The 19,203-nt window shown below is 44.5% G+C and overlaps 1 protein-coding gene across 1 annotated transcript in view; it reads left to right on the plus strand.

Annotated features, from left to right (window-relative positions):
- Nucleotides 1-19,203, plus strand: part of ASTN1 (astrotactin 1) — a 163,783-nt gene that overhangs the window by 63,834 nt on the left and 80,746 nt on the right. The window contains exons 7-11 of the mRNA XM_089901297.1: nt 858-995; nt 1,514-1,664; nt 9,719-9,885; nt 12,243-12,437; nt 13,811-13,938. Of these exons, the coding sequence (XP_089757423.1) occupies nt 858-995; nt 1,514-1,664; nt 9,719-9,885; nt 12,243-12,437; nt 13,811-13,938 (779 nt within the window). The remainder of the gene's footprint in view (nt 1-857; nt 996-1,513; nt 1,665-9,718; nt 9,886-12,242; nt 12,438-13,810; nt 13,939-19,203) is intronic.

Genomic DNA, 19,203 nt, shown 5'->3' on the forward strand with positions numbered 1-19,203 from the left:
GCACTTTAAGCGGGAAGGGGACGCCAGACTGCCACAGCCTCGTGCTATCCCACCCACACTGGCTTTTGTCCCAGGGACTATTTTTGACTGTGAACACAGAGGATTTGAATGCCTTTGAAATAAAATGAATGAATAAATAAACAAATAATCTCTCATGGTTTCCTTAAGCTCTCCCGTGAAATGCTGATTGATTCCTTTATTCCTTTTAGCCCTTGTTATAAGAGAGAAGAAAAATCTTCCCTGTCTCCTGCGGGTTAGGCGTTAGCTAGGGGTGTGGGTAGGAGTGTGGAGGATACATCTGGGCCTACCTTCTTCATCCCTCTTCTCTCCTCCTGGGAGGCTCCTGGCTTCAGTCATTTCCACTCCCATCCCATAGAAGCCAGAAAAAGGGAGCTTTTCTTCTTTCTTTTCCTTGGTAGGGCTCCTCCAGGCACAGAGAGAAACCGTCACTACCACTGTGGGTGTGCAACGTGGGGGATGGGAATGGTGGGAGGCCGGTACATCTTTCCAATTAAAATGCTTCCAATTATATCTGACTTAAGATCGGGGAAGCCCAGTTTCAAATCTGAAGGAAACTGGAACTTGATTGCTTATGATATAAAAAAAAAAAAGACACTTTTAAGAGTGGGCAAGTGGATGCCATCATCAGTTCTCCAGCCGGCTGGACACGTGAGCAGAGGTAGGCCTCTCTGCCTGCCTCAGACTCGATCATCTCATCCATCAAATGACAATAAGCTCTCCTTTTTGGAGAGGACTACAAGGGTTAAGAAGGAAGCAGCTGAAGGTAGAGTGCCAGGTCCTCCAGTGGGGTGCTTACCCCGCCAGTCATAACCAGCTGGTGTTGGGTGTCTCTGCAGATTCACCTACACCCTCGGGGAGGGCATGTGGTTGCCCCTCAGCAAGAGCTTTGTGATTCCACCAGCTGAACTGGCCATCAACCCCTCAGCGAAGTGTAAGACAGACATGACAGTGATGGAGGATGCTGTGGAGGTCAGGTGAGTCCAGCCTCGGGACGCTGAGGCCCACAATGGGTTTGGGAGGCTGAGTGGGAAACTACCTGAACGCCCAAGGTGCTGGGAAGGGAATCAAGACAAGTTGGAAGGAGAAGTTGGCAGGCTGCCTTCCAATTCCCCAGATGCAGTGCCAGGATCTACGCTACCTGGGTCAATATTGCACACCCCAAGTCTCATGCACCGAGAGAGGTCATAAAATTAGAGTTTATTATAAGCACTTCCCACAGACCCTCAGGACTGACAGGCAATAAAATGTTAATTTCCTTGCCTGAGTTGAGACCTTCTTCTTTGACCAGGAGTTACAGCCTTGGCTTATTTCCCAGAGATGGAGAATGTCCATAATTTGTTAGTTCAAGGCTCAGAGTATGGTTGATCTTTAATATTTGTAAGAGAGAGTAAGACATGATCCGGTTGGCCAGACAGCAACGTGGAATGTGAGGCTACCTGTTGCACCTGGCGTCCCCTGGCCTCCTCCTACCTCCTGCTCTTTCTTCCTACAGAGAGGAGCTGATGACCTCATCCTCCTTTGACAGCCTGGAGGTCCTCTTAGATTCCTTTGGACCAGTCCGTGATTGCAGCAAGGATAATGGGGGCTGCAGTAAGAACTTCCGTTGCATCTCAGATCGCAAGCTGGACTCCACTGGTTGCGTGGTATGTCTGCCCTGTCGAGCTTGTAATTTCAGAGAGAGGGGCCACAGGATAAGACACAATGCAGTTAGAGTTGAAAGCGTACTGTGAGTAAAAGGGAGGGTCAAGATTGATTCCTCCCTAGTTGTAACTACTGTCTAGTCTACATTATGAATTTTCTTTTGACAGAGATGAGGTATGTATGGAGTCATTTAATCAGGAGGTGTTTGTGGGGCACCTACTGTGTGTGCTGCAAGTATCCTAGGAAAATGTCATGAACTGTACGGCATGGCTCTTTCCTGCCAGCCTCGCGCTCTAGTTGGTGAGGGATCCCCTCAAACAATCTGAGAACGAATTAACTGCTTCGTAGTATACTATTGACTCTAGCAGGAAATAGACTGCATTTACTATAGCAGGAAATTCTAGAAGAAACCTACCTTTGCCAAGAATCAAATTACATTGACTATAATAGGAAGTTTTAGAAGACACATACCTAAGGCCAGAATGATGAAAGAAGTAAGTTATGCCAGGAATGGTAGAGAAAAAATAGAAATAGGTCCTCTTTGAGACCATAGCAATGAAGTCCTGCTTCCCCAAATGTGGTTTTCTACTTTATCGGCCATATGGACCTTCGCTACGTGTAAACTGTGTGACGCTATGAACTAGGAAGACTGTTTGGGTTAGAGTGGACCAAGCTATCTCCCATGCCATGGATATGAAGATTGATGGACCCACGCAGGTAAATGGAGGCAGGAGCAGATGGGCAAGGCTTCAGCTCCTGGGGCCTTTATATTAGTCATTTTCATGCCCATCAACACTTGTTGTCACGTTTCAGCCTTCCCTTCTTTTGAGGGCGGAATGATGCAATACTGACAGAGGGGAGAGGGAACAGGGCAGAGAAGAAAGACAGGAAAGCCATACACAAAGTTGGCATGAAAGAGAGGAAGAGGTGATTCACTGAGACACGTTGTTATGCAGGGTTTCCGGGCAGAGCTGGGAGCTTCCAGCTCTGGAGACGATATGGAGCCTCATCTTGCTTCCCAGTCTGACAGCTGTGCTCTTGTAAAGGGGCCCAGAGGAGGGGCAAGCTGTGAGGATGCTGGGGCCAATTCCATCTTTCACACCCCCTACTTCCCTGTCTCTGAGCACCTGTCCAGGGAGCTATTCTCCATCAAAGATGGATACGTACCTGGGTCCAGAGTGCGACTCTCTCAGCCCAAAGGCCTCCCCAGACTTTCACAGATTGGGCAGCAGTTGGCAGGAGGCTGATTCCTCTGAGAAGGGACAGAAGAAAAAGAAAAGAAAATGGAAAGAGAGAGGGCTGAGGGGCAGGGAGGCAGAGGACCTGGCCGGTCCATCAAAAGGAAGGGAAGACAGAACAGAGAGGACTACCAGGAAAACACAAAGAAAAGTGCTCTTTAGGTCGTGTCTTCCAAAGGCAGCCAGGAGGTGAGTCGATGTCCCAGGTACTCCCCTTCCTATAGCTAGTCTGCTTTCAGATGTCTTATGCAATGAGCTTCCCAGCGGGCTCCCTCAGGAGACAATTTCACTGTCTAATGGAGTTCCCAGCTGAGACACATTTTTTAAAAACTATTCAACCTGCATGTCTTCATCCAGATTTCAACCTTTCCTTCCTTGCTGCTCTCTCGGGTGGGTCATTATAAGTACTGAAACACTGTGTGTGCACACATGTAAACATCCCTCCCCTACCACCCTCATACGAGTTTGAGCATGCCCGCACATGCACACACGTGCACATGGATATATTCCCCATCTCTTCCCACTTCTCTGCCCTTTCTCTGAGCCCCTCAGGGTTTGCCTTCTGTTGGTGATCCCAGCCCCTTTTAGTTGGCATATTGCCGTGCTGATGTATTCTTGTACTTTTAAGACCGTGCTCTGTGAGACAGAGCTTGCAGGAATAGTTCCGATGAATATGCATTTGCAATAAGGCTGCTGCATTTGTGAATCGGAGCCACTGCAGAAGTCACCCAATTGTACCAGCACTTGCCATTAGCATAAGACTTTGAAGTCACTGGCCCATGTGGATCTTGGAGGGAGAAGGGGGCCGGGCCCATTCAACCGACTGTTTCTCATTGGCTGGGAAGCACGGGATCCCTGAGGCGGAGGACTGGGGCTTGAGAGCTGACGGGCCACCTCATAATCTTGTGACCCTACTGAGAAAATCTTGATGTTGCGCCTGATCTGATTCCACTGGGCATCAGTACCATCCCGCAGCCTTGGTGCGTTAGCCCAGGGGTTCCGTGTCATCTGGAGGAGGACCAGGGACAAGGGCATCGGCTGCAGCGCCTGCAACGTGGAGAGAGTCGGGCTCCCTTCCTCCTTCCATCCACATCAACCCTGACATTCAGTTCTCTGAGTGTCGAACTGAGAGGCTTCCCTGGAAAGGCATATGCTTATGAAAGAAGAGGAGGCACTCAGAGCACGCTGGCCCTTAATGAACCTGGGAGAGGGACAGAGATGTGGGAAGAGACAGGTTCCACCGCATATTTTCCTGACTGAGTTCAAGCCAGACGGGTGGGCTTGGTCCACAGCAGCTGCTCAACCTTCCTTCTTTCTAGGAAGGCAGGGCACGCCTCTCTGTTATGCATGGACTCCCGCAGGGTTAATTGCTACCCAATTAATTGCGCTGTTATTTATGTAGTCTCTGGGGACAGGAAACAAATACCCGTGAAAGGCATAGCCCTGTACCAGCCTCAGTCACTCCGTTCCAAACCAGACCACTCTCCAACGGTGGGATTGCTGGACGTTTAGATGATTCCTGGAGCAGAGGTCCGCCCCCTACCGCGGACAGCAGGTCTTACTCCTACCCATTGTCCTTACTGTGCCAGGGTGGGAGCAGTGGTCCCCACCTGCACAGCACAGGAGTGCCCGTTCTCTGTTCTGTGGAGCCCCAGGGGGTCCTGCAGAGTCCATGTGTTAGTGACCTATTGCTGCTGTAACAAATTACCACAGGTTTGATGGCCTAAAACAACAGCCATTTTATTATCTTACAGCTCAATAGGTGAGAATCCAATTCCGTGTCCCTGGGCTAACATGAAGGTGTCAGCAGGGCTGCCTTCCTTTCTAGCAGCTCTGTTCCTGGTCTTTTCCAGCTTCTAGAGGCTGCCTGCATTTTGGGGGCTCATGGTCCCCTTCCTCCATCTTTAAAGCCAGCTATATTGCATTTTCCTGACCATTCTTCTGTAGGACATCTTCTCTCTCTTCTCTTCTGTCCTCCGTCTTCCACTTTTAAGGAGTCTTGTGATTACATTGAGCTCACCTGGTTAACCCAGGATCATCTCCTCATCTCAAGAGCCTTAACTTGATCTGCAAAGCCCCTTTTGTCACAGGTTCCAGGGATTATGTCGCAGGCATCCTTGGTGCCATCAGTGGGAGACAGCAGTGGGAACTGGAGGAGCCTTGGTGGGTAGGACTCTAGTCTCCCCTCTCCCAGCTTTAACCAGAGCATCTTGATTCTTACCAAGCCTACCTATTGAGGTTTAATATAAAACCGTATTTGAAGTTTGAAAATGATTTCCAACACTATAAAACTATTTTCAAAAAATTATAAAAATGGAAAGCCTGTGCTCTAATGCTTCTTCCTTATCTTCACACTCATCCTGACAGTGACCCCCCCAGAATGCCTTCTGCTATGTGAGGTGTCTGCACATCCTTAGGTGAGCAGACTGTGGCCTCGGAAGGTGAGAGGTCTGCTGTCCTGCTTTCTCATGTATTGAACACATGACCTTCCTTGCCAGAGCATTATGCTCTAATGAGCACTGAATTACCCAGCGACCCTGCCGCCCTTCTGTCCACTTGCTGTCCACAATGGTTTCCCACTGTGTCATTTCACCTCCACTGGAGCGCAGATGTGCGGAGACCATTACAGATGACCGTCTCTCGTTCTCTCTGTAGGACAGTAAGCAGAAGGCTATGCCTCAGAAGCTTTCAGAGAAGTGGGGGCAGGAAGCTGAGATAGAAATTTAATTCCATCAGACTTCTCCCCCTTGCTCCTGCACGGCTTGGGCTTACATGTCAAAGCCCATCAAACAGCCGGGGAAATCATTATTTATGAAAAGAATAAGACTGCCGTGTTGTAAAGAAGAACCTATTTCGAGTAGGACTTATGGTTGCATGTCTTATGAATCATCCAGGTAAGGCAAGGCAGGCTCGGCTGTAGAACATTGTTCCTCTTCTCCCAGGGGCCCTGAATACACTCCTGTGTCCATCAGTCATACGCATCTGCCAACAGAGCTTCCACCTCATGATCTGGAACTGAGGTGTGTGTGTCTCAGGCTGAGTAAGATTTGACTAGATTCCTAAGTAATTAATCAGCCAAAAATCATTGGTAGAAACAGAGGGGAAGACAGTGAAGAAAAGGAATTGAATGGCGAGAATCATTTAAATCTCATTAGCACATTATGCTTGAGACCAGTGATAAGTCAGGAAGCCATGAGCATCACATGAAAGATGATTAACCTTGTGTATTTTAGGGGTCACTGAAATATGAGCTCATATATTAGACTTTCTTGATGGGTAAGGGTTGTTGCCATAATAAATGGAGTTTTCTTCCTGGGACTGCTAAATGTAACCTATGCAAAGAGGGGTTAATGTCTGACCTTGGGGCTCAATCCTGAGCAAACAGTTCTCTTTTAAGGAAGAAGTGAAGGGATTGTCCACAAGCCGGGAGAAGAGAATGGCCAGCACTTGCAGAGGGAAACTACAAGCTCCTCCTGGAGGCCAGATTTCTCTCCTGACAACTGGTCTCTAGCTGCAAATACTTCTAGGAAGAGGCCATGATTTGGAGCGTATAGTTTCTTTGTGTTTAGATATAGATTTTGAGGAGCTCAACATGTGACTATAACAGCACATGAAACATTCAGGCAAAAGCAAAAGCAAATTTATACCGTGGGAAACTTGATTGATTAGACTCCTTGGGGATGGGAGTTCTGGTTCAGCAAGGGTTAAGAAGAAAACTCTATTTTTGGTTTCAGCTTCCTTTTTTTGAAATCTTTCAAAAATGTTTTACTCTGAACTGCAGCCCAAGTAAGTTACAGTTCAGTAAAGATAATTGCATCTTTTTTAGTGATTGAGGATCTTGTCTTGCTTTCAAGGTCATTGCTCTGGACAGTTTGCAGTGTTTTGTCCTATAAATATATGCACCCCTAATACAGTGTGTGTGTGTGTGTGTGTGTGTGTGTGAAGAGAAGGGGGGAGAGAGAATATTAGTCTGGATCTAGAAATCCATAATTGATTCCAGAATGTACTCAAGGAATTGCCTAAGACAGTTGAACAAACAAACAACAGATCTATGGGATTGCTTTATTTTGTTGACACATTGACTTTATTCTTTAGCAATTCCAAAGATCCAGCTTTTCTCACACTTGAGAAGCAGTATGCCAGAGTGGAAGGGACACAAATGAACACTGGGGTCAGATAGAACTAGGTCCAAATTCTGATTCTGCCATTTTCCACGTCTGTGACCTTAAACAAGTTACTACTAATCTTTCTGAGTCTAAGTCTGTTCACTTATAAAATAAGGGGAAAAAAGTCTAATTGTGAGATTGAAGATAATTTATGTAGATTGTCCTGCACATGGAATTGCTTAATTCCCAATAGCTGTTATTATTATTTTTAGCTTTACTTAAGAGAAAAGAAATCCAACTTGGACAAGGCAGCTGTCTTCTTTCCAAATCTCCTACAAAAGGGTAAACATCAGGTGGTCCAATCTGGCACAGTGATGGTTATCTAGACACCAGGGCCAGACAAGATGTGGATGTGCCAGGTTTGGGGGTTCTGGAACAAAGCCTGCTCGGGTTTCATTTGGTGACGTCTTTGTCGAATATCACACTTGATGGGGCATTCTGAAAAGAAAGCAGGTGGTTAAAAAAAAAAAAGAAAGCAGGTGGTTGAGAAGATGGGGAGTGCTGGCTAGTGACTGAGATGGCTAAGCTGGTACCAGGGTTGAAACCACGTGAGGTAGGAATAACAAGCGCTGGCTTTGTCTCTACTTTGATGGCTCTTCTCAAGCTTTATAGAAGGAAAAAAGAACTCATGGCAACCAGTGCAGCCCACTTAATTCCAGTCAAACTTCTGTGTTTCAATACCCACCATGTCCATGCCTGGGCAGCTTCACAGCGGTGAAGCCAGCTCCCTTCTGGTCGCATATCTGGCCTAACAGCTGGGTGGCCAAGAAAGTGGGTGCGTGGAGGGGGCTAAAGAAATGTGGGGTGCAATCCTCAGCCGCCTCATTGGCTCATTTACCATCATCTGAAACACCTGGGTGTGTACAGCATGAGGCAGCCCTTGGAAACATCCTTAAATGCTGTCACCTTCCAGCACTCCAGCTGGCTCCCTGGGGAGAAAGGGGATGGACCAGGCTGAGAGCCTGGCAGGCTCATGGTGGGGGGGCATTTGTTTGGGAAATTGTAGAATTAGTGTCAGCAAACAGTGCCCATCCTGCTGTGATCTTCAGTTGGGAAGCATATGGCGAGAGGGGAGGTGAGTTTTCAGAGGCACACCTGTGACAGCTCCAGGCTACTAGGCCAAGGTGCTTGGCAACCAGGAGCTAGAGCCAGACAGGCAGCAGCGCAGGAGAGGAGGTGTTTAACATCGTTCTACCGAGTTTTAAAAGGCTTTTTTTGCTGTTTGGTTTTAGTTTTGGAGGAGTGTTTTAGCTAGCTGGCAGTAGGTGTATAGCAGTCACTAAAATCAGGTCAGATCTACACAGACCCCCAGCTGTGCCCCATATAAGCTGCTGGACCCTGGGCAAGTTATCTTTCCCCTTCCAGCCTGTTGGAAGGAATCAGCAGCAATGTAAACGTAGAGTATTTTTTTGCATTGGCTTTTAGATGGAATCCAGTGCAGTAAGAAGTTCATGCGTTAATTGGCAGTGTTAACAGTTTCCAGGTCTATTAAATGAGGATAATACAGGGTGCTGTGAGATGAATACCGAAAGCACATAGCCTAGCGCCCGGCTACTAGTAAGCGTTCAGTCAACAGTGACTGTTGTGGGAGAACCTGATTGTGCTGTGAGCTGGTGATGGTGCAGCCTGCCAAGGTTTCAGGTGCGGTCCTGCCGTAATCAACCATGGGACGTTAGGGAGGTTAAGTTTTGTGCGCCCCCGTTTCTTCACGTGTAAAATGAGGATGATCAGCCCGCTTACCTTATGGGATGCTGTGAGGGTTGTGTGAGTAAGACGCAGGAATATTAGACACTGCCTGGCTCGTCATGGATCCCCTGTGAATGTTCCAACTGCTCACCGAGCCTTTTCATCTTGCCTGGGACCTGACTGATTATTTCTTCCTGCATTATCTCTTCTGCTGTCATTCTTGGGTAGTTTATTGAGGACGTGGTGGTACAGAAAAGCTCAGTGTTTTACACTGAGTGTCCAGGGAACTGGGATAAAGCCCAAACCCAAGTATGGCACCTGTGGGTGCTCATGTAGCAGGTACCCTGGTCTGTGCATCTTCCTCAGGGCATCCTTGAGGTGGGAAGGTCATGAGTACCGCCACTCTCACTAGGAGAGAGTGGCTCCGTCCAAGGTCACAGAGAAAGTCCACTTCCTGCTGCCGGCTGGCAGCCCTGGCTCAGTCCGCTTCCTCCAACATTGCCATCCGGTACCAATGTTGACAAAGTGCTTTGGATGTCAGAAATAAAGTCCTATTAATCCTAAGTCCAAACAGCAGCACCCCCTTCCCCTAGCCCAAAGGAGTCTCTTCTAATGCATTTTAATTCAGGCCCATCACTTCCGCTCTCCTGCCCGTCTGAGGCCCAACTGGGAGGCCAGCACACCTCGGCCCTGTCTTGCTGCAATGCTCCCTTCCAGCCTGCTGGTAGGAATCAGCTTTAATGCAAATGTGTGTGATCTGTGCCCAGAGAGAAGAAGCGAGATGTCAGAAAAGGTCACTTGCTTTTATAGGGAGTCCAGCATAGTGGGAAACTCGTGCATTACTTACCAATGTTGATGGTTTCAAGGCTGAATGCTAAAAATAGGCATCAGTGGTTACATTCTGGTTCCCAGAGAACCCAGGTCCCGGGTTCACCCACCTGTGTGGATGCTTTCTGATTGTGCCAGTGCCCATCCGGACTCAGCCCCATGAAGGACAGCTCTGGTTGCTATGACCGCCACATCGGGGTGGACTGCTCTGATGGCTTCAACGGTGGCTGTGAGCAGCTGTGTCTGCAGCAGATGGCGCCCTTCCCGGATGACCCCGCTGTGTACAACATCCTCATGTTCTGCGGGTGAGTTGAACTGCCCATGAGGCCAACCGGCTTACTGGGATGAGGGACTTTCAGGAAAGTAAACGGATGTGAACCGGTCACTCTAGGCCAGCCCTTAGGCTCTGAGGAAAGAGCCTTCAGGACTGGAAAAGGGGTATTTTTAAAGTCAGAGTTGGAAGGACCCTTAGGGGAAATCTAGCGTCACCACTGAAAATGAGGAAACTGACCTAGGGGTTTACCTAAATCATTTCCAAACTGTGTTTGTGGTGCTATGTTAATTGTTTTGTGACAAAAGGATTCCACGGTCCAAAAGCTTGGGAAAGATTGTGTGAAACTAATCAATTATCAAGGAAGGGACATGCTGGATTGTTGCCGAAAGCCAGTGCCTGTGCATAGTCATGAGAAGATTATTCAGTGGACTAATAATGTTATTTTATTGTATTTCATTTTATTTTCTTTATTTGCAAGTGGCAATTTTCCTGTTTAGTTTCTTGTAAAATCCCATTCCATAAATGGAAGCTTGATCTCAATTTTAAAGTCTCCATAATGTCATCATTATGGTTGACCCACTTCAATTAATGAGGTAAATTCAGCCAAAGTTGCATAGAATTTATTTATTTAATAAACATATATTTGAGCACCCACCTTGTGCAGACAACCTAGTTAGGTGTCAGATATAGGAGACACAGTAGGATGTGAGATCTGGTCTCCTCTCTCTCAAAGGAGTTTACGATGGGATGTGCGGCCACGAGCACAAAGGAGAATGGGGGAGATGGCAGTGTGAAAGGACAAGTTGTCAAGATGCTCAGGATGGACTAAGAAGGAGCCAGCCAAATTTAAAATTCTTTCCAGAAACACTGTGTTATGGCTCAAGGAAGGAACCACTTTATCTTGTCCCAGACCTAAGCTGGTGCCATAAAGTCCTTTGTGGGTCTCAAATCAGGTCTGTTGTCTGGACTAATACAGTAGGTCCCTAACTGGACTTTCTTTCCTATTTCATCAGAATTTGGTACCCATGTACCTTTAGCACTCTCCAAGCCACTATATATAGCCTGCCAAAAGAAATCCTTGATTTTTGAGGTTCTTTAGAAAGACCAAATCACATGCACTTATAATTAAAGAGCTCTGCTCACACCTGTTCACACGATATGTAAATGGTGAATGGGGAAAACAAAGTTACATTAACATAGGCTTCATTTGTACCTCTGCTAATGACGACAGCAGCATTTAATGAGCACCTACTATAGGCTAGGCACAACATAAGTTCTTTGAGTTCAGTATCTCACTTAATCTTCTCAGTAACCCAACAAAGCAGCTACTGTTTTTCTCACTTTTACAGATGTGGAGTTCAATCAGCTAATTCAAGGTAACCCAGTAAAGGGCGGCGTAATTGCCATGATAATATTGCTTCTCACCACTTAAAACTATGGTAATTTGTTCCTCTATATAGAACAGAGGTCTTTATCTTATTGCAACAATTACTATAGATAGCAATAAATGATGTGTTCTAATGTCATGAACATCTATAAATTCCAAATTTGGTATGTTTCTAAGGAGAGACCCAAATTAAATCAATATGCTTTTAAAATGACAGCTTTATCAAAGCCGTTCTTACTTGAACGAACAAATAATGTTCTTCTCACTATAACTACAAATAAAGTCCAATTAATGACTTACGGGTTATTGACCCATATCTACCAACATCAGTATTGCTCTTCCATTAGAGTAACTGCACATGTTTAATGGGGAGGATATCAAGGAGGTGTCCACACAACATGCCCTAACATCTCTTTAGTTCAGGAATGCTACTCTGAATTAAGGGGGAGTTAATCTTACGTTTGGATATATTCAAACAGAGCACAGCAGCAAGATGATCAATCTTTTTAATTTCTTAGCTGACTTGTCACAGGACCAGGTTAGAAGGTTATTAATTTCTTAAGCACAGTGTCATTCTTTTTGCTGCCTAATTACCCTCCAAACAAATGCAGGGTCTGGCCATGTAGATTGTTCTGGAGAAAGACTGTAGAATACTTTGGATTTAAATGTGTTAACTCATTTATAAGCTTATATCCAGTGATTCTTACTCAGACCTATCTGGGAAATCCTACACTTATTAGAGGAGAAAGAACTGCAAAGCTCTGGAAGCACTTATCCGCGAAGGAAAGGTGAGAGGCTCTGTATGATCACATAATGCAAGAAGACTCCGTTTATAGACCTAAGAAACTGAGTTATATAGGGGACAAAATCAAATCAGGATACTCATAATCTTTGGCTATCCAACATTCTCCCAAGGCATTTTTTTCCAATCTGTTGGGTTGCGTTGGCTGCATGGCTCATTGATGGAATAACTTCTTATCTTGAGCTTTCCACCATGCTAGGTGCATCGAGGATTACAAGCTTGGTGTAGATGGACGCTCTTGCCAGCTCATCACAGAGACCTGTCCAGAGGGAGGTGACTGTGGGGAAAGCAGAGAGCTCCCCATGAACCAGACCCTCTTTGGGGAGATGTTCTTTGGTTACAACAACCATTCCAAGGAAGTGGCTGCTGGACAGGTGCTGAAAGGAACATTCAGGTGAACCCCACGTCCATAGCACTGGTTATTCAGGGCTGTTGATGGATCTCTTCTCTGATGGGTCTTAAAGTCAGCATAAAGTCTCGTATCTTGGATCCAGGTAACTGTGACCCTAAAAGGATAGGTTATTTTCTCTCCCCTGGTCTTTACTAGGTTCACACTTCTCCTTCCAGAACCCAAGAACCCTGAACAGTAAAGTGTTAAAATAAATTTTTACCTTGCCCAGGCAGAGACTACAAGATTTTCCATGGGAGCCACCACAAAATGCTCAGGTTCTATCATCCCTCTGAGTCTTGGCGAATGAGTCAATCTAGCATAGGTCCTCAATATGGTCCAAGAATCCCTGAGGGTCCCTGAGATCCTCTCAGGGGATATTCAAAGTCCTGCCTTTTCCAACTACAGAGAGGATGGGTTTCCTTCATATACTTCAATCCAAACAATATGTTGCAATAAGTTGAATGCAGAGGTGAGAATGCAGCTGTCTTCTATGAAATCAGACATTTAAAAAACTTGCAAAAAATGTAAAATAATGCCACTTGTCTCATCATTTTTCAAGACATGTTAATATTTAATGGATTTATTATTGTCATCTAAAAATATATCAATAAATATTTTTTCATTTTTTCTTTCAATTTCTAATATGGTAAATGTTGATAGATATAATCTACATAAACAAAAGCTACTTGGGGCCTTCAGTTATTTTTAAGAGTGTAAAGGGGGTCTTGAGAACAAAATGTTTCAAACCACTGACTTAGAATATTCCTAGGCAGTTCTCCATTTGACCCCTGTCCCTAATCTGTCTTAGGTTATTTGAATACATCATCCTCAGAATCCATGCATTTCAGGAGATGATGGTGATGTTGATGATGACGATGTTGAAAGTGTTATAATATGGACCAGCAGTTGATAGCAAGCTAGGTCTGGACTCTTACAGGCAAACTGATAGTAAACTTTCGAGCTATTTTTTGGAGTCAGTTGTGTTTTCTGTTACAGACAGTAGACTTTACTAAAATTTCCCCTTTTAGCCTGGGACCTCATTTGCCAATGGCAAGCAGTGAGGTGTCACAATGAATATTGTGGTGGCTTCATTTGCCCAGATCTTCTGGAGAGGGGATCAGGGAGTAGGGACTGGGGTGGGATGGGGGGAAGAATATTCTCGATCTTGTAAGTAGACCTTTTCAGCTGGTTTATTTCTCATCTCCCTCAGCCCTTTCCCTACTTCTCACACTCGTGTCTTGCTCCAGACATGTACCTTGAGTGGGGTCCAGGGTGAGGGGAAGTTTTTGGTCCACTGTGGGTTGAGACATAGATCGCTCACCAAAGAGTGGCGTTCACTTGAACACTCAGAGATGAACGTCGGCCTCTGTTTCCAGGCAAAACAACTTTGCTCGAGGTTTAGACCAGCAACTGCCAGATGGTCTTGTGGTGGCCACTGTCCCCCTGGAGAATCAGTGCCTGGAGGAAATCTCAGAACCAACCCCGGACCCAGACTTCTTGACTGGTGAGTGTGCCACACACCTTACTTAACTGGCAGAAACAAACAAGCAGCTCCCTGTGATGCTGTGAGCTCAAGACGCTTGACCTTGCTTCTTTTGGTTTCAAAGCCAGTGATTTTCTTGATATGTGATAAAAGCTCAGTCCTAAAACTGAACACTAGTAGGATTATTTGTCAGTGAAATGGCCAATATTATCACATAATTCTCTGCAAAATGGCCATAATAATACCTTTCCCTGCTAGTCTTATTGGGATGCTTTGAAAACAAATGAAATAATAGATATGTAAGAGTTCAGAGTTCTCAGTGGATTAGAGGAAGTGACTAGGTCACAGCAGAGGTAGAAAGAAGGTAGATTGCTTAGAGCCTAAATATCTATCATTGGTTCCCCGGCAAGTGCTTCTAGAGCAGTGTGAGAGAGTAGAGAATGCTAGAGCTTTGTTGTCAAATGACCCTGGGTTTGACTCCTGGCTCTGCTACTTTCTAGCTGTGTGACATTAGACAATACAGTCTCTTGGGGTCTCATGGCCCCCATCGTAAGATGGGGATCATAACACCTGTCACTTAATGTTGCTTTGAGCCCAATGGCACTCTTCTCCTCGGCTCACTGTGGAACGAAGGTATGGGCTGATTGGGAGAGGCAGGAATACTAGGGGTCATTTCTCTTTTCTGTGCCACTAAAGACCCCCAGTTAGCACCTCCTGGACCAAAGAAGGCATTTCAAAGTGTTCCAGGGACCCTTAAGAGGCAGCCAACCGGGAACTCAGCATCACTTACCAGGAGTCTCGACATGAGCTCTTTCCTTGTCAGCTTTGTTCATTTCTCCATTACTCCTCTCCCTTCTTCATTCTATGTCTTCCTTATTCTAGACCCTTCTCCCCTTTATTTTCCCCTTTCCTGAAGAATAGCTTGAACTGAGTGTAAACCTTTTTCAGATATCAAGTTATGTCCAAAAATTTCGTTTAGACGAGAATGGGATTAGAATTAGGTCTGTCTGAGTTAGTATAGCATAGTGATCACTAGCTTAGGCTCTGGATCCTGACAGCTAAGCTCAACTCTTCACTGGCTGTGTGATCTTGGACAAGTTACTTACCTTCTCCATGGCTCAGTTTTTTACCTGTAAAAGTGGATATTATAGTTTTACCTTTCTTATAGGATTAGTATGAGGAATAAATATTCATAAAGTTCTAAAAACAGTTCCCGATACATACTGAGATGTATGTTTATTAAATAAATAAATATACCAAGGAAGAAAGAAAATATGAACATTCAAACTACCAAACTGTGCTTTCCTTATAGAAGAAGGAAAGGGGGCAAGGGAGAAAACAATTAGATATATTCTGGACCAGAAATAAATCTCATCGAAATAAGCTGCCTTCTAAAAGATCACACACACACATACACACACACACAAACCTGAAAAAATTAAAGTGCACCTCTGGGTGTGTCCTGAAAGCCTACGTCTCTAGTGTTTCGCAATCTAGCTTTCTTGTTTCCATGTCATTGGCTGAGAAACACTTGCTGGGTGTGTGTAAAATGCCTTGTAAAGGAGGTGTGAGATGGTGCACAGAAGCAGGACAGGCTCCACACTGCCAATAAACTACCTGGCTTCTGTTTAAAGAGTCAACAGGGCAACTCTCTCACACATTAGAACTTACATGGAAGTGAGATTTCAGTTGTCAGGCTGGGAGGACACAGAGTGGTCCTGGATGCTACCTGAGCTTTTTGGGGAGGATAGATCTGAGAAGCATCAGAAAAACATGTGCCTGAATCTCCATCTTTGGAAATAAGAAAAAGATCCAAACTTTGTTCAAATCCACAAGAGAAACATTTTTCTTCCCTGTGCCCTTGGACCTCTCCTGATTTGGTATAGCAGAGGCAAAAGGAGTGGAAGGATGTCCTGGTGGGACCTTTCCTTTTTCATGGCCTTGAGACAGTGACATTCCTAAAAGTACAAAGAGAACTTTTCTTGACCTGCTAGTTTTCTACCCAGCCTTTCTTTTTAATGTATTTTGATTAAGAAGTGATACCAGTTAGTCCAAGAGCAGGTATTTCCTTTGATGTAAGAAGGAATCAGTCTTGTTTTTCAAAGCCCAGAATACCTAGAAGAATCAGTTAGAGATGGCTGACCACTTTTCTTCCATATTTATTTCCTAGTTCTGGTAACATTTTACTTATATCTTTCTTGAGAGTCATACAGAGAATGTCATATCATGCCGCACTATGTGCTATTATAGGTCACGGTCCCCATAAACCTACAAGCTTAAAAGGGTTTTGGGCGAAAGTGATCTTCAGGTTCTTCTATATCAGCATTTTCAAGCATGTTTTTTTCGTGAAAAACCAGCCCTCCACTCATAAATAGGTTCTATCTTCAAATAATTTGGAAGTAGCATCTACCTCTCAGCAGTCTGTAGCACCTGAGCATGGAACAGATTCCAAGAAGTCCTGCACTAAAGAAATACCTTTTACTTTACTTAGCCCAGCAATTCCCAAATCTATTTAACTAGAGAATCCTTTTACACATAACAGCTATTTCGAGCTTTCAGAATTATTGGCTTAAAGAATGTACTGGAAAATTTCTGATGTATGTGTTTTATCTTGCCGGTTACCTTCTTCCTTACCAAAACAGTTAAGAACTCTTATGCTTTACAAGCCTTTTTGGTGTTATAAGTTGTGTGGAAATAAATGAAGACCAACAAAATGAAAACAGGTGAAGGCTATTTACACACAGCAAGGGGGTCAGCCACCATCACTTGCATTTTGGCAGAGACTGAGAGGCAGGCAGAGAAGTAGGAAAGCTTCAGAGTGGAAAAAAGGGAGGGCTTCAGATACGCCCTGATAGGCATGTAAGCTGTTGGCAGGTGATCCAACTAACCAGGAGTGAGGTATTCTTAGGTAAATGTTTAGGAGACCTATTTGACTTTCTCTGGTGGAACCTAACTTGGAAGCAAGAACAAAAATTAGGGAAGCTGTCAGTTATTAATCAAGTCCTGGTGAGTTTGGCCTGATTGTTACAGGGGTTATTATTTGGCTTCCTGAACTAGAAGAGATGGTGGTCTGACTTCCTACAAGTCTGACTTAGAGACGGTAGATTAGCTTCTTGGGCTGGTTGCTGTAGATAATAGGGTGGTTTGCTGGGCTGGTTGCTGCCGATTGTGGGTCAGAGTTCTGTTTTTACATGCGGTCTGGCCATCATCCATTTGTATTTTCAGTCTCTCAGCTGAGAAAAAAAAAGAGTCCAGAGGCAGATCAAGGAGGAAGAGGAGGCCGCTGGTCACATTCATGGGTCCGATGGGCGCCATAATCACGGAATCTTCAACATCCCCTTGACATTTCAATAAAATAACAGGAGAAAACTAACTTTCTTTTCTTTCTTTCTTTTCTTTCTTTTCCTTCTTCCTTCCTTCCTTCCTTCCTTCCTTCCTTCCTTCCTTCCTTCCTTTCTTTCTTTCTTTCTTTCTTCCTCCCTCCTTCCCTCCCTCCCTTCCTCCCTCCCTTTCTTGTTTCCTTCCTCCCTTCTTCTTTCTCTATTCTTTCTTTCTTTCCTACCTTGCCTGCCTGCTTGCTTTCCTTCTTTCCTCCCTTCTTTCTTTCTTTCTTTGTTTCTTTTTCTATCACATAGGTCTATTCAGTCATTCTTTTTTCAAGCATATGTAGGAAAAAATAATGTTCTTTCTTGAGAAAACAGAGATATTTTGTTTGGAAAAAAAATCATTCACTAATGTATCACAAATAATAATAATATGAAATAAAAAACTGGGACTAACCACATTGCAAGGGCACACCGAGAAAGAATCCTATGACTCAGCAAGAAAATAGATATTTTTAAATATCCCTTTCCTTTTAACTAATGGAAATATTATCTGTAACTGGGCACAGAACAACATTTCCTGAGCATTAACAGTTATATAACTGTTTCCCTGACTATGGTGTAGCATAAAGGCACTCAGTAGAGTTGTTGTTTAGCAGTGAAGTAATGGAGTTCGGTTGTTTGGCTCATCCTGGGCGAATGTGGGACACTGTCATCCCTGCCCACCGCCAACACCCGTGCTTCTTTTATTTTCCCTTCCCTCTATTGACCTGAACTAAGGCCTGGGAATTTATAACAAAAACGTCAATTAACAAATGTCAAGTTCACACAATTAGAAGTGATGAGAGAGAGGTAGGGAGGAGGGTGACAACATTATGGAAACCATGTATGTATATGATGTTTTAGCTTTTCTTAATGTGCTTTTATACCCGTAACTTTATTTTGTCCTGACAACCTACCTGTAAAGTAGGCAGGATGGATACTATCATCCCTACTTCTCAGATACGAAAACTGAAAGAAAGGAGTTGCCTAGCCCCAAGTCACACAGCTGGTTGGAATCACAGAATTGAAAAGGAAACAAGGGGTCATCTGAGCTAAGCCGCTCACTTTACAGATGCAACAACTGAGAATCGCAAGGTCCTCTGGGCAGGTAGCCAGAGAGGAAGCTCAGGCCAGTTGATTGGCAGGCAGAAACTGCCCCCTTCGGCAGCATGGGTGCCTTAGAACTCCCGCCTCCTGATTTCCTGCCCTTTTCTTTTCCTGCTGGGAAACAAGTCCATTAAAGGGAATGTTTCCTGATACATTGAAAAATCTTTATCGGGCTTGCTATCTTTTTATTAATAGAGTTTCTGAAATAACAGCAAGCTGATGAGCTAGCATCACTAGAGAATGCATACTACGTAGAACAGTTTTACAAAACATGCACATTATAACTCGAATGAAACGTACCTTGGAGGTATGTGACTGGAGTCTTAAACTTGTAAAGTTAGAATTTCCTTTATATGCTTTTACGATTGACATAAAGGCGAAAAGCCAGCGTATGCAGAAGTATGACTGCCGTCACAAAGCTTAATGCCCTAAAAGAAGAGCATTTGAAAGGAAAATTGCTGAAAACCTTCTTTTAGTTTCAAGTAACTTATCTTTGATTACCTGAGATCAGATTTAAGCAATTGATTCAGTAAGCACCTCTTCTGACCTTTTTTCCTGTTTTTCTACCGATAATTATTCCCATATGATTCACACAGAAATGGAAATTTGGCAATCACTCAGCTAATTTGATCAGAGTTGACAAGCAGCTAATTAATCCTACCTACTCTTCATCCAGTTTAGGCACTAAATTAGTTGATTTAGCCTGAAGGAAGCATGGATCAAAATGGCAGGATAATTCACTACGTATGTATCATTGCCATTATATTTACACACACACGCTCACTGTCTATCTAAATTTATCATATATGTGGCC

Source organism: Delphinapterus leucas, chromosome 1 (genome assembly GCF_059928025.1).
Source record: "Delphinapterus leucas isolate spDelLeu-1000000601 "Yukka" chromosome 1, BTC_Dleu_Yukka2, whole genome shotgun sequence".
Classification (NCBI taxonomy): Eukaryota; Metazoa; Chordata; class Mammalia; order Artiodactyla; family Monodontidae; genus Delphinapterus; species Delphinapterus leucas.